Source organism: Lepidothrix coronata, unplaced genomic scaffold (genome assembly GCF_001604755.1).
Source record: "Lepidothrix coronata isolate B3197 unplaced genomic scaffold, Lepidothrix_coronata-1.0 Scaffold285, whole genome shotgun sequence".
Lineage (NCBI taxonomy): Eukaryota > Metazoa > Chordata > Aves > Passeriformes > Pipridae > Lepidothrix > Lepidothrix coronata.
This window is the reverse complement of record NW_016690465.1, coordinates 86,646-100,640: the sequence shown is the minus strand read 5'-3', so window position 1 is coordinate 100,640 and position 13,995 is coordinate 86,646. Positions and strand designations below refer to the sequence as shown.

Sequence of the window (13,995 nt, the reverse complement as noted above, 5' to 3'; positions counted from 1 at the left end):
GCAGAAAAAAATCTCCATATCTTGGTTTTAATCCTTCTCTCAGTTTCTGGGAATGTCTCCCAGGTGCTGGGCTTTTCCAGGAAGCCATCAGGAGGGTTTTTCCTTCTTTTCTGTGGCCTTATCTATCACCTTACAGTTCCCAGCCCGTGGCTACAGCCACTCAAACTGCACAGTATTCAGTTAGAGTTGTGCAGTGTGATGTGGTTTTACACCCTGGGGATTGTCCAGTGTCAGTGCAGGTAACTCATGGGCTGATTGCTCCTTAATGACCCAAACTTTAATATAAATGCAGTCACTAGAATGAGAAGCAAGGAGGTCAATACCAATAGTGTGATAACAGGATGAAGCATTTGAGGGCAGATCCTGGCAGCTGCAGGTGCCCACCCAGACAGGGTGTCTCCCCAGGGGTGTTCCCTGTCCTTTTTCACTCCTTTTATCACATAGGATATTTCTTCTACATCGTGATAGGCAGTAATTAGCTTTTTGTTCATTTTCTTGAGCACCTTCTAGTAATTGTCTCAAGTCCTCACTTGCAGCAGTCCCTTTCACTAGTGTGAAATTCATGCTCGTGGGGGTAGGCTGTAAATCTTGCATTAGAATATAATTAGATTCTAAAAACTGATAGCAATTAAAATTGTGTTTTGTAACGTTAACAAAATTACAAACACAAGCATTAGAGCCATTACTTGTATCTGCAAAGACATTTTCTACAGGCACCGAATTACACAAAGTTTTATGGAAGCATATTTTTTATTAATATTATATGAGCACTGTTTTTAAATTTTCATTAGGATAAATTTTAATTTACCCTAATAATTTTAATTTAAATTATAGCCATTTTGTTCAGTGTCTGGACAAATGCCTTGGGCTTCGGTGGTGTTACCTTCCCAAACAAATCTTTGTTGCCCTCGTACAGTACATACATTAGCATTAACAGTTTGTCATTTATTTTCATCTTTTCAGGTTCATCCTCTGTGCTGTAGAGGGCAGAGCACAGCCCTGTGTGGTTTGGTTTTCAGGCAGTGACTGGGTGTGTTCCATGTCCCAAAGCCCTGTGTTGCTGCTGGGCTCAGAGGTCAGAGTGCCTGGATACCACCAGCATCCCATGTCCTGTTTGATTTGGGTTATTCCAAATCACCTGTTGAGTTCTGTTGGGTGAGGTGGTTTTTTCCTTCCCCTTTCTTTTGGGAAGGCAGTTGTTACTGGCTGCACCCATGGGTACATCTGAGAGCCAGAGGGGTGTTTGTTTGGATGCTGCCAGGTGCACCTGTGATCAGCTGATGGTCTTTGGTTCTTTTTGTTTTAACCAGTTCTCTCATTTTGGTAACAGGTTTGTTAGAGGCCATTGATCAGTTCCCAAAGTTAAAGGGAAAAGAGGGTTGTTTTGATTTACTGAGGTCAGTGGGGATTGCACCAGTGTGATAACTGATACATGAATATTTGAGAGCTCACCTCATCAGAGGTGCAGTGCTGTTCTCAGGATGTTACCTCACCCCACACACGAGCTGCCAGGGATGTGGGCAAGCTGGGTCATTGTGGAAATGTCAGGTTGCACCAGCAGCTTGACTCACCTGGGCACTGAAGGCCCAGGCTCTGTTTAAAGGGCTGTTTTAAAGTTATGTCAGTATTTGTGCTTAAAAAGCAGGCATATATTTATTTTTCTTTTGTAGTATAGTTTACAACGTGTAAGAGTGTTCTTGTGCATTTAGGGCATCATTTTTAATTTAGCATCCTGTTGAGATGATGTTTTTGTTAATTCCTTTTAGGGACAGAAAGAGTTGATTTCCACTCTTCTTTGTGATGCTCCATTTCTGTTTGTAGAAAGCAGCTTAAGCATAAGTATACTGAGAAGTACACGTTTTTTATTTATGACCACCCTGTCACACATGAATTTTATAAAATTAAATGATAGCTTTATGCCTTGTTTCTGTTATAAACAAGATGCAAGCACAGGTTGTGTTAAAATAAACTTGGTTTTCCCTTTTTTTTTTTTTTCCAGTGGATAAATTGCTCTTATCACATTCTGTTAACAATGATTGATTAGCATAGATAACAGAAAGTGAGGGCAAATAAAAAGGACTTAGGAGAATAGAAGTATTTTCTTTTTTAAAAAAAATAGTTATAGGGTTTTTTATATTTTATTTGCAGATCATATTTGCATTCTATAGTTGTCTTTCCTTTTGGTTAAGGAAGGAAGAAAAAAAACCTAGTTACCTGAGGAAGAATTGGAAAGGTTAACACATATTTACATAATTTCATATATGCATAAATCTTGGTGTCGACTTCCAAGTTATATTTGGTTGAATTTTTAAATTTTTAATTGATTGAAATAAAGTTATATATATTGATAAGGTAAAAGGTTTTTCCACACTATTGTTTTATTTAATAAAGACAAAAGACAAAGTGAACTTATTAAAATTTAAACTAATGACACATTAAATGGTTTGTTTTATATAACTTGGTTATTAATAGTTGGTCTTCCAACAAGTGGCTCTCGATGAAAACACAAACACACTATGAGAGTTAATAAACTAATAATCGAAATAATTATTAGATGTTTCATTAGTCTCAGGTGGTTCTGATTCACTCGTAGCTTGTGCCTATAAAAAGATGAGGTGAAAATTCGGCCTAGTACAAATTAACCATTAAAGAACCCCGAAAAAACAATTTATGGAGTGTTGACTTGGTTTCTGTGCATATCCCACAGGTTAAAAGAATTCCAGGGAAGTTTGCTGGCAGTGCCTTCACTCCAGTCATGGTGGGGGTTGCATTCCTGGAGAAAGAGGAAAAGGGAAAAACCCCCAAGCCCTGGAGGGGTTTCTCTTCCAGGTGAACACTCAGCGAGTTGAGTTGTTCAGCACAGTCAGACACTTTTATTTCGTTGTAGGTGACAACCAGCTGGGTACAGGAACTTGGCCGAGTGCCCTTCCTTCTTTTTAAGGGTATTCCTGGGAAAGGGAAAGAGGAAATGGGCTCGGTTCACTCCTGAGCCAGCAAGGCTGATCGGAAAGAGGGGTTTGAGATCTGAACAAATCTCCAGCTGCTGCTTCCCAAGAGTTTGCCACTTGGATTGTGCAGTTTGTGCCCAGGTTTGGGGGTGGATCCCTCTGGGATCGGAGGGAGTGCAGCGCTTGTGAAAGCCTCCAGAGTCCCTGTCTGAGCTGGGTTGCCTTTAGGGTTTGTTGCAGCTCTGCCTCTGTCCCTGGAGCCGGGAGTTCCCTTTAGGGGACACTTGCTCAGCTCACTCCGGGGCCGCAGCTCCTCAGCGTCCCACGGCACCGGTACGGGCTGGGTTTGGGTTTCAGCCTCGCCTGCCTTAGGGGCACATTTGGATAGTTTAGCAGCAGTCAGAAAATCAGGGGGCATTTTTCTGCAGCCAAAGGGAACCCGCGGGTTTCTCTTTGCGGTTTTTCCCAGACAGGCAGGAGGATTCCCAAAGCCCGAGTGAGCGATGACACCTCTTTTCTGGGCGTTGGTACCACGCCGGGAACACCTGAGGGGCCCGGGGTGTTTTAGCTGTTGAGTTGCTGCAGAAACGTTGGCAGACAAGTGGCTGCGGTGAAGAGTCCGCAGGAATTGTTTTTCCGAGTTCTTTCGGTGGGTTTTAGTCGCCTGGCAAACCCCGCCTTCAGTGAGTTTAACTCCTGGCAGTTGTTTCCTTAATGTACACTCGTTTAACAGCAGCAGGTTTTGTTCTTTTTGAGCTGTTATCACCTCGTTTACCTGCAGCTCCTTTTGTTCCCAGCCTGCTGCGGGAAGTGGAAACTTGAGGTTGTTCATTTCAGTTTTTAGGGACCGGTTCAGAAGCTGGAGTTTTCCGTTTTTCTCCCGTTTCCCTCTCACAGGATGACGATAACTTTGATACTTTACTGTCTGATTTCAAACCCACATATTCAACATCACCAATCAGTTTAGAAACAGGTGAATCTTTAGATTTTTGTTGTGCACCAAACACACTTTGTTGCTGGAATTGTAATTCCAATACAGTTTCTCTGTATTTTCTTGCATTTTTGCCACCTCTGTTGGAGAGCAGGAATCATCGTGCAGAACAGCAATTCTAACTCTCATTAGAATTAGAGTTTTCTGTGGTTTTGTCACAGCAAATATGCCCTTTCCAGACTCCCCTATCTGGATGAGTTACTGACTTTTGGGGCTGTTTGACTCCAGCAGTTTGTTTTTCTGGCAGTGGTTTCTCTTTGCGGTTCGCAGGCGGAGTGTTAAGGTGGTTCAAGCATTTCAGAACTTTTCCTTTAGCCTTTTTAAGCATTTCAGTGCACTCTTGCTCCACTTGGGAAGAGGTAAATTTGCATTTTTGCCAAAGAATATTCCTGACACCCCACCTTCCTGGTACCATTTTCTGTCACCTTAAAAGGGGCAGAAAAGAAGAATTTTCTGTCCAACTTGTATTAATTTATCAGTGTCTGTCAGTGTCCCCCAGGAGATCAAAGCCTTTTAATGTCCAGAACATTCTGCTGTTGTCTCACCTTCACTTAACAGATTCCCCAGGGGACAGGAATTATTTGGTACCTTTTATGTAAGGACTGCAGCAAAAGTGGTCAGAAAACCCCTCAGCAGGTTCCTCCTATGAGTTATTTCAGCACCTGAAAACGGACTCACTCGAACAGTTCACGAAATAACACCTTTATTTATACAAATTTGTGACAGTTTGTGGGGTTTGCTGTGTCTGGAGTAGGGTCTAACTGCAAAAAACCCACACTTAAACTGTGTAGTGATAATAATAATAACAGTCATGCAAAGCGTAGGCACACACACTAAAGCAAAAGCAACTTACAGAGAAGTAAAACAACTGACACAGAATAAGTAAAGCAAAAAACTGAAGTGCACACATAGAGCAAAAGCAACTTACAAGGAAGTAATCAGGAAAAATTTTGAAGTGCTGTGGAGCAAAAGTAAAATGAGTGTCTGTGTATAAGGAATCGCTTTTGCTCGGGTCCAATCTCTTTTTATGCCTTTCTCTTTAGGCAGTTGGAGTGGCTGTAGTCAGTAAACTAATTTTGGGGTGATAGACAGATGAAACAGGCCCAAGGGTCCAGTTCCTGGGTTATCTCTGTTTCTTCCTTTTAATCCTTTTCTCAGTTTCTGGGAATGTCTCCCAGTGCTGGGGTTTTCCAGGAAACCATCAGGAGGGTTTCTTTTCTTTTGTGTGCCCTTATCTGTCACCTTACACATGGTCAGCTGGCTCTTCCTGGAGCTGCCAGAGGCATCACTGCATCAATCCCTTTAAGTTGTTCTTCCCGAAGCTTTTGTCCCTACAAACACCCTCTTTTCGGGTGTATTTTCCAGTCTTGTCTTTTGCTAGCTGTGACTTCTCCAGGTGTCCTGCCATACAGCCACTGGATACAGGTTCTGGAGGGAGCCCTCACAAGGACAAATCATCATGTATTGATTTCTGTGTTTGCTCTTTGTAGTTATAGGAACAATCTCCTCTGGAACCACCTTCCTGTGACCCGCGGGGCCAGAGCCAGCAAGGGCTGGTCTCTGTTCTTCACTTGGCCTCTGCTCAATACACCTTTCCTGGGCAGATCCCACCAGTTTCTGTATCCCAAGGAGGGAATTGTCTCTTCTGGACCAGCAGCTCCTCCTTGTCTGTCCAACAGCTGGTTCTGTCACTGACCCTTCACACCAGGTCCTCGTGTAATCCCAGGCTGAGTTTTGCTTGGATCAGTGGTTGATAAGGATTCTGTCACTGTGGTAAAGGAAGTCTGGGAGCAAACACAGGTTCCAGTTCATACCAGTTACAGCTCTGTGGATTTCTGAAGCCCTAAGGTTCAGGAGTTCTCCTTTCCACACAAAGCAGGGGAACTGGGAGGACACCACAGCCAGGTGAGACATTGAATCCTTGGAAGGTTTTAGAGCAGTCTGGGCACCTCACAGGATCCACTTCAGGAGGGCTGGCCAGGATTCCTGTAACACATCCTGTTCTGTGTGTGGAGAGAGGTGTGCAGAGGGGTTTGGGGACTTGGAAGAAGAATTCCAGGGAGACAATCTCTCTGTTGAGTGGAGAATGTGCAAGTGGGAATCGAGTCACTGAGGATGGGTGAGCAGTGAGAGCTGGGTGGGCAGGCAGCACCCAGAGGAGTGAGGGTGGAGTTCTGGAGCCTGTGCCTAGTTCCAGGGAGAAGCAGCTCCTGGTCCTCAGCTGTGAGGAAGAAGAGCAGCGACCCAGTGAGGAAGGTGCTGGAATGTCCATCTCGGCAGCTTTGCCTTTCCTTAGGGAGAGTTACACACACACAGGGCAGTTTGGGTCCCACTCCCCCGTGTTTGCCTTTCAGTTCTGGAGTCAGGAGCTTGGAGGAGCTTTGCCTGCAGGTCACAGATCTCCTGCCTGGCCTCAGGAAGCTGCGGAACCTGCTCCCGGAGCACGGCTGCCTGTTGCTGTCTCCAGGGAACTTCTGGCAGAACGACCGGGAGCGCTTCAATGCCGACCCAGACATCTTCAAAACCATCCACCAGCATGAGCCAAAGACCTTGCAGACGTCAGCCACTCTCAAAGGTGAGGTGCTGCAGTGCCACAGGAGCTGTGAGAGTTGCCCACGGATTCCATTGTTATTCCATCCTCACTAATTCCAACATCTGGATTGCTCCAAGTCCCGATTTGGGCGGCATTTTGTCACCCACAGCAGCTGAAAGGAAGGTGCCCAATCTGTGGCAGCTCTTATTTTATATCTGTGTTTGAGCTCAGAATGTGGAAGATGAATAATTCACTCAGTCAGGCTCCTTTCTGCAGGTAAAAATAGCAGCTGTTTTGTTCCTCTCACTCCACCCAAGCTCCAGCCTGGCTTTTCCCTCTGTCACACTCCCCGTTGTCAGGGATAAATGAACATTCATCCTGCTCCCCTGGGCCTTCATGGATGGTTCCCTGCACACAGCCCGAGCTGACAATGGAGATCAGAAATGTATTTTTCCTCTCTTAATTAAAAAAAAAACCTTCTGACCGTGTGTGGGATCATTAGTGGCTCCATAACGCCAGAGGAAATGGTGTATTAAATGCAGTTTCAGTCCTTTGGTTTTAAAGGAACTTTGTACCTGTCAGGAAGTGTAAAATGTATAATGGGACATGTCTGAAAAGGGAGTTGTAACCCTGAAGTAAGTTTGCTTTAAAGGTTATTTTTGAGCATCCAGAGTGTGAGCACACTAGGATGGAGCTCGTGGAGCCTGTGTGGGAGCTCACTTGCAAATGAAATAGAGGGAATCAGAGAATTGTTGGGGCTGGAAAAGCCCTCTGAGACCATCAAGTCCAACCATTCCCCCAGCACTGCCAGGGCCACCACTGACCATGTCCCCAAGTGCCACATCCACAGGGCTTTGAAATCCCTCCAGGGATGGGGACTGCACCCCGTCCAGCCCCTCAAATGTCCTGTGCCTGGGGACCCCAAAACTGCCCCAGGACTGGAGGTGGGGCCTCAGCAGTGCTGACACAATATCTGTGATACAGATGTGATACACAATATCTGACACAATATCTGTGATACAGATGTGATACACAATATCTGACACAATATCTGTGATACAGATGTGATACACAATATCTGACACAATATCTGTGATGCTCCATCCCCACTCCCTGCACCGGGTGTTGACCCCCATCCGTTGGTGTCACCGGAGCACCGGGAGGTGCTTCCATAGGAGCAGTCACCGCTGTTCTTCACCAGGCACACCCGCGTGCCCTCTCCTTGTGTGTCCTGCTGTCCCTGCCGTGCTGTCCCTGCCGTGCTGTCCCTGCCGTGCTGTCCCTGACGTGCTGTCCCTGTGTCCTTGCAGACCTGCTGTTCGGGCTGCCCGGGAGGAGCAGCGGGGTCAGCCTGTCCAAGCGGCAGCGCGTGGTGTCCTACACCGTCACCCTGGCGCTGCAGCGCTACGACTCCAGGTGAGGCACAGCCCGGCTCCCCCGGGGCCTGCTCCCCGAAAATGGGCTCTTTGCTCCGCTCACCACTGCCGTGTTTGCCTTTAGTCTCCATTCTCCTGGGGTTTAGAGTACCTTGGATCCTCCGAAGGAGCTGTTTGGGAGAGAAAACTCGCCGTGTTTTAAGGAGATAAAATACGACCAGTTCTCAGCTCCTCATTAAAAAATATTATCTGTAATATCCAGAGATGCCACTGGGAATTCCTGTGGCATCCAGGGTCCAGTGGGGCTGGTTTGACCCAGTTCCCTGTCCACAGACTGGTTTGCTTCCCAGTAACCACTGGTTCCACCGGTGAAAGCGCTTTGGCAAAGCCAGCATGGATCGAGTGGGTCTGAGGACTCAATGCTGCACAGAATTCCCCAAGGGATGCCTGGGGTGGAATTGGCAGCACAGGAGTCCAGACCTGCTTTGCAGGGCCCCACAGCCCCCAGGACTGTCGTGTGGCACCTCTCCCAGCCATTTTTACACAGAATTCTGTGATTCTGTGGAAATTCTGGGGCTGTTTGAGACCACGGCGTGTCCTGTTCCCCAGGGCCCAGATTCTGGTTGATGAGCCTTTGCTTTAAATAGATTTGGAGAGAATGAACAGCAGATCTTGGCAGAAATCAAGGTCTGTGAGTTTGGGCCACCCAGGAACAGCCTTGGGAGTGAGACTGGAGAGAACCACGCCCTGTTGGTCCAAGTGAATCTATGGAGCCGCTTCCTGCTGGGCTCTGGGAACTGTGTGTGGGTTCTGGGAGCGGTGTGAGGGACCTGCTCTGCTGCTCTCCCCCTGTGCAGGTTCCTGAGCAGCCTCCGCTCCCGCCTGAAGCTGCTGCACCCCAGCCCCAACTGCTCCCTGCGGGAGGAGAGCGTGGTCCACGTGCACTTCAAGGAGGAGATCGGCATCGCCGAGCTCATCCCGCTCGTCACCACCTACATCATCCTCTTCGCCTACATCTACTTCTCCACACGTACGTTGGGCCCTGCAGGCTGGGGGGCCACTGGGGCACCTCCCAGCTGCCTGTGGGGTCGGGGCTGCTGATCATCAGGGCCCCATGAGACACTCCTGGCTGTGGCACCGCCATTCCCGCCTGTCTCAGCAGCAGTGCTGCTCTTGGAATGTTACCCTGGACTCTCATGGAGACAGTTCATAGTCCTTTTTATCCCCTTTCTGCTAATTTGTCCCCTTAGCCAGTGTGGGGTTATTCCTTGTGATACACCTCCCCGTCCCTGGAAGTGTCCTGGTCTTGTGGAAGGTGTCCCTGCCCATGGCAGGGGGTTGGAACAAGATAATCCTTAAGCTCCCTTCCCACCCAAACCATTCTGTGATTCTGTGATAACTTCTGAGGTGTTTTCTGTCTTGGGCAGCTTTTAAATGCCATAGGAATGACTTTTTTCCCCGGATTATTCCATCCATTATCAGACAGGTCAGACCCCTCTGGCCACATTTCAGTTCCTTTTTTTCACCCCTCAGTGCTGGGCTGGGATTGGTTTGAGCTGGGAACCAGCACTGTCCTGTGTCCCACCCGTGTGCTGGGAGGCTCTGGGAGGCTCTGGGAGCTGCACCTGAGGCACTGACACTGAACTCCCCTTTCCTGGGGGCTGTGGGGTCTCGGTTACCTCCTGAAGTCAGTCAGGACGAGGATCCCTCCTCCATTTGTGGGGATGCCCTGGGCTGTTCCTGCTAATCCGTGCTGTGTTTTCCAGGGAAGATCGACATGGTGAAGTCCAAGTGGGGCCTGGCTCTGGCTGCAGTGGTGACAGTGCTCAGCTCCCTGCTCATGTCCGTGGGGCTCTGCACCCTCTTTGGCCTCACCCCCACGCTCAATGGAGGGTATGTCCGGCCCCTCTTCCCGGGGGATGCACGTGGGAGCACGTGGGAGGCTGCTCGGTGCTCCTGGGGTCTCAGTCACACACTGCCCTGCACAGTCACCATCACAGTCACCATCACAGCTCTCCAGGGATCGAGGGGATGTGTTTCCCTGCTGGCCAGAGCCCAGTGCTCCGGGAGGTTCCTCTGAGCAGTTGGCTCTGTGTGCCTAAAGCAGAAGGAATTGTTGGGAGAACGTCTTGTTCATAACCTGATTTCCCGGAGCTGAGGAGGTTCTTCCACACCTCCTCCTGTGCCTGCACTGTCTTTGAGGATTTCCAGCCCTTTCCTCACAGCAGTCTCCTGTCCCGAGGTGCTGCCTGCAGGGTGTTCTCCTGGCTCTCCCTGGCAGGTTTAGGTTATTGTGCTGCCTGCAGGGTGTTCTCCTGGCTCTCCCTGGCAGGGTTTAGGTTATTGTGCTGCCTGCAGGGTGTTCTCCTGGCTCTCCCTGGCAGGGTTTAGGTTATTGTGCTGCCTGCAGGGTGTTCTCCTGGCTCTCCCTGGCAGGGTTTAGGTTATTGTGCTGCCTGCAGGGTGTTCTCCTGGCTCTCCCTGGCAGGGTTTAGGTTATTGTGCTGCCTGCAGGGTGTTCTCCTGGCTCCCCCTGGCAGGTTTAGGTTATTGTGCTGCCTGCAGGGTGTTCTCCTGGCTCTCCCTGGCAGGGTTTAGGTTATTGTGCTGCCTGCAGGGTGTTCTCCTGGCTCTCCCTGGTAGGGTTTAGGTTATTTATGCACAAAGCACGTGCACAGCTGGGGTTGTTCCCCGTGCTGTGGCTGGAGATCAGAGCTCCACCACCTCCCAGCTGAGAAGTCCCTTCATGTGTCTCTTCACTGCCCAGGGTGGGATCACTCAGAGCCCCCCAGGCTGGAACTTTGGCCCACAGGGTGTCCAAGCCAGGCCCTGCCCCTGCTCCTCACCTGGGAATTCCAGTTGGAAAGCTGTGTTTGCTGTGGTGCTGAGCTGGGGTTTATCAGATGGTCCCTGTGGAGGTGGGACACACTCCCAAACCCCCTCCCTGATGACTAATTACCCCCAAGTCCACTGCAGTGTTCCAGGTCCACCCCTCTCCTTACCCCTCCTTGTACCAGGTGCTGGAGAGTGAGGGGTCTGTCCCCACCCTGGGAAGCACCAACACTAAAGCAGTGGTGCTCCACAAGGGCCACTTTCCAGAAATTCCTGCAGCTTTGCAAAAGTGGGGATTAAACACAAACCTTTTTCCCCGTCCCAGCGCGACCCTGGGAGAAGGGACTGGGCTCTGGGGGGTGTCTCCTCACCTCGACTCCGGGCTGTGTTTGCTGCTTCAGCTGCCCCTTTCCTCCTTTCCACCATGGATCTCCCCCTCAGCTCCACTTCTGTGCCCTCCAGGGAGATCTTCCCGTACCTGGTGGTGGTGATTGGCCTGGAGAACGTGCTGGTCCTCACCAAGTCCGTCGTCTCCACGCCCGTGGACCTGGAAGTGAAGCTGCGCATCGCCCAAGGTGGGGGCTCTGCTCTGGGAGGCTCCAGGGAGGGAAACCCGGGGAATCCCAAGGACTGGGAGAGAGGGAAAGGTCTGATTCTGCTCCATGGAGGAAAACAATGTGAATGGTTCATCTTTTTGTCCCGTTTTTAATCCCGAGAAATAACATAACCCTGTCGTTGTGGGCACTGCTTTTTGGGGTTGTGGACTGAGACATGGCTAAATAAGTTTAAAAACAGATTAGTAAGGGAGAGCTGGATCTGCTGGTGTAATACTGAGCACCTTGTCCTCGTGTCAGGGATATCCTGAGTGCAGTCCACAGGTGGTACCAAATTCTCCTGAATTGTGACAAAATTATCTTTTCCATTCTCTAAACACTCTGTGCCTGAGTGAGGATTTGAGTGTGCCCAAACCACGGATAAATGGAACTTGCAAACTTCAAAGCTGTTTCTAACCATCAGGGAGGAGAGAGCCCAGAGTGATGCCCAGAAAAATCTATCTAGTTTTAACAATAACAAAACACAAAGGTGTTTTGCATCCCAGATGGAAAGCAAGCCCCAAGACCTCAGTGGGGCTTTGCACTCTGGAATTTTAGCCTGAAAGGCCCTTTTTGCCTGTTGCCTGTGGTTCTGAAGAAGGGAAATGCAGTTCCCTTTGCCGGGCTCGTGTCTGGCACCAGGGAAGAGGCTCCTTTGACCTGTCCCTGCCTTTCTCCAGGGCTGAGCAATGAGAGCTGGTCCATCATGAAGAACATGGCAACGGAGCTGGGGATCATCCTCATCGGGTACTTCACCCTGGTCCCGGCCATCCAGGTGAGTGTGGGGAGTGGGACAGAGGCTCGAGGCACAGAGCCATGGAACTGCTTGGCTTGGAAAAGCCTTGGAGACCAGAGTCCAACCAATCCCTGGCAATGCCGAGGCCACTACTGACCTCGTCCCCAAGTGCCACATCCTGTCCCAGTTTCCTGTTCTCCTGCCCCCCTGCCCTGTTCTGCTGGCAGTGTCCTGTTCCCTGTCCCAGTGTCCTGTTCCCTGTCCCAGTGCCCTGTTCCCTGTCCCAGTGCCCTGTTCCCTGTCCCAGTGCCCTGTTCCCTGTCCCAGTGTCACCGTGGGTGCTCTTGAGGCACACGGTTTGTGGCTAAAAAGAGCAAAGAATGAGAATCTGAATAAAATGAAATTTCCCAGCTATAAACCCTCAGTCACTCTGGGCTTTGTCAGTAGAACACCCAGCCCTGGGCTCTGGGCAAGGCTTTGCTGAGTTCCCTTGTTCTGGGGTTGAAATCAGAGCTGATCCCTGTCTCCCACCCACAGGAGTTCTGCCTCTTTGCCGTGGTTGGCCTGGTGTCCGACTTCTTCCTGCAGATGTTCTTCTTCACCACCGTGCTGTCCATCGACATCCGACGGATGGAGGTGGGGAAGGGACACGGGGCCAGCCTGGGCTTCCTTCCCTGCTGTGCTGGGGGACTTTCACCCTTCAAATAGAAAAAAACCATAGAATCAGAGGATCATGGAATCATTAAGGTTGGAAAAGACCTTTAAGATTGTCAAGTCAAACCATCAAACAGCACCAGCATGGTCACCACCGTGTCCCCAGGTGCCACATCCAGGTGGCTTGTAAATCCCCCCAGGGATGGGGCCTCCAGCCTGTGCCAGGGCTGGACAGCCCTTTCCAGGAAGAAATTTTCCCAATAGCTCATCTAAACCTCCCCTGGCACAACTTGAGGCCGTGTCCTCTGGTCCTGAGGGCCTGAGCTGTTAAAGTTCCTGTGCTTGCCCAGTTACACTCCCAGGGATGGGGACAGGACACCTGAGGGAATGAGACACCCTCAGGAAGGACATGGAGCTGTTGGAGTGAGTCCAGAGGAGGCACCAAGGTGATCAGAGGGAAGGAGCAGCTCTGCTGGGAGCAAAGGCTGAGAATTGGGATTGTTCAGCCTGGAGAGAAGCTTTGGGGTGACCTAATTGTGGCCTTCCAGGACATGGAGGAACCGACAGGAAAGATGGAGAGAGACTATTATCAAGGGATGGAGGGACAGGACGAGGGGGAATGGCTTCAAACTGACAGAGAAAAGGGTTAGATGGGATACTGAGAAGGAATTCTTCCCTGGGAGGGTGGGGAGGCCCTGGCCCAGGTTGCCCAGAGAAGCTGTGGCTGCCCCTGGATCCCTGGAAGTGTCCAAGGCCAGGTTGGAGCAACCTGGGCTAGTGGGAGGTGTCCCTGCCCATGGCAGGGGTGGCACTGGATGGGCTTTGAGGTCCCTTCCAACCCAACCATTCCATGATTCCATGATTCTCAGTAGGTGTGCTGGTCTGGGGCGAATGGGCTGGGGGAGAATCTGTGCCGGGACATTTCCCTGCGGGACCTCTCCGGAGGTTCCCTGCCCCTCCCCGGGGTTCCCTCCCCTCACCGTTCCCTCCCTCTCTCCCCAGCTGGCCGACCTGAACCGGCGGGTGCCCCCGGAGTCCATCCTGCCCCCGGGGAAGCCGCCGTGCCGCCCGCGGGCCCCCCCCGCGCGGGCGAGCGCGGCCAGCCCGCACACCATCACCCTGCAGCCCTCGTCCCTGCGCAACCTGCGCCTGCCCAAGCGCCTCCGCGTCATCTACTTCTTCGCCCGCACCCGCCTGGCCCAGCGCCTCATCATGGTACGGCCCGGGGATCCCACAGCCCATGGGGGATCCCACAGCCCCATGGGGGGATCCCACAGCCCACAGGGGGGATCCCACAGCCCCACTGGGGGGATCCCACAGCCCCACAGGGGG

The 13,995-nt window shown here is 50.6% G+C and overlaps 1 protein-coding gene across 1 annotated transcript in view; it reads left to right on the top strand.

The window, feature by feature from the left end:
- The window catches only part of SCAP (SREBF chaperone), a 55,240-nt gene that overhangs the window by 23,124 nt on the left and 18,121 nt on the right, over window positions 1-13,995 (top strand). The window contains exons 5-12 of the mRNA XM_017836825.1: window positions 6,294-6,514; window positions 7,783-7,888; window positions 8,706-8,878; window positions 9,615-9,741; window positions 11,143-11,255; window positions 11,954-12,048; window positions 12,547-12,645; window positions 13,666-13,878. Coding sequence (XP_017692314.1) covers window positions 6,294-6,514; window positions 7,783-7,888; window positions 8,706-8,878; window positions 9,615-9,741; window positions 11,143-11,255; window positions 11,954-12,048; window positions 12,547-12,645; window positions 13,666-13,878 — 1,147 coding nt within the window. The remainder of the gene's footprint in view (window positions 1-6,293; window positions 6,515-7,782; window positions 7,889-8,705; window positions 8,879-9,614; window positions 9,742-11,142; window positions 11,256-11,953; window positions 12,049-12,546; window positions 12,646-13,665; window positions 13,879-13,995) is intronic.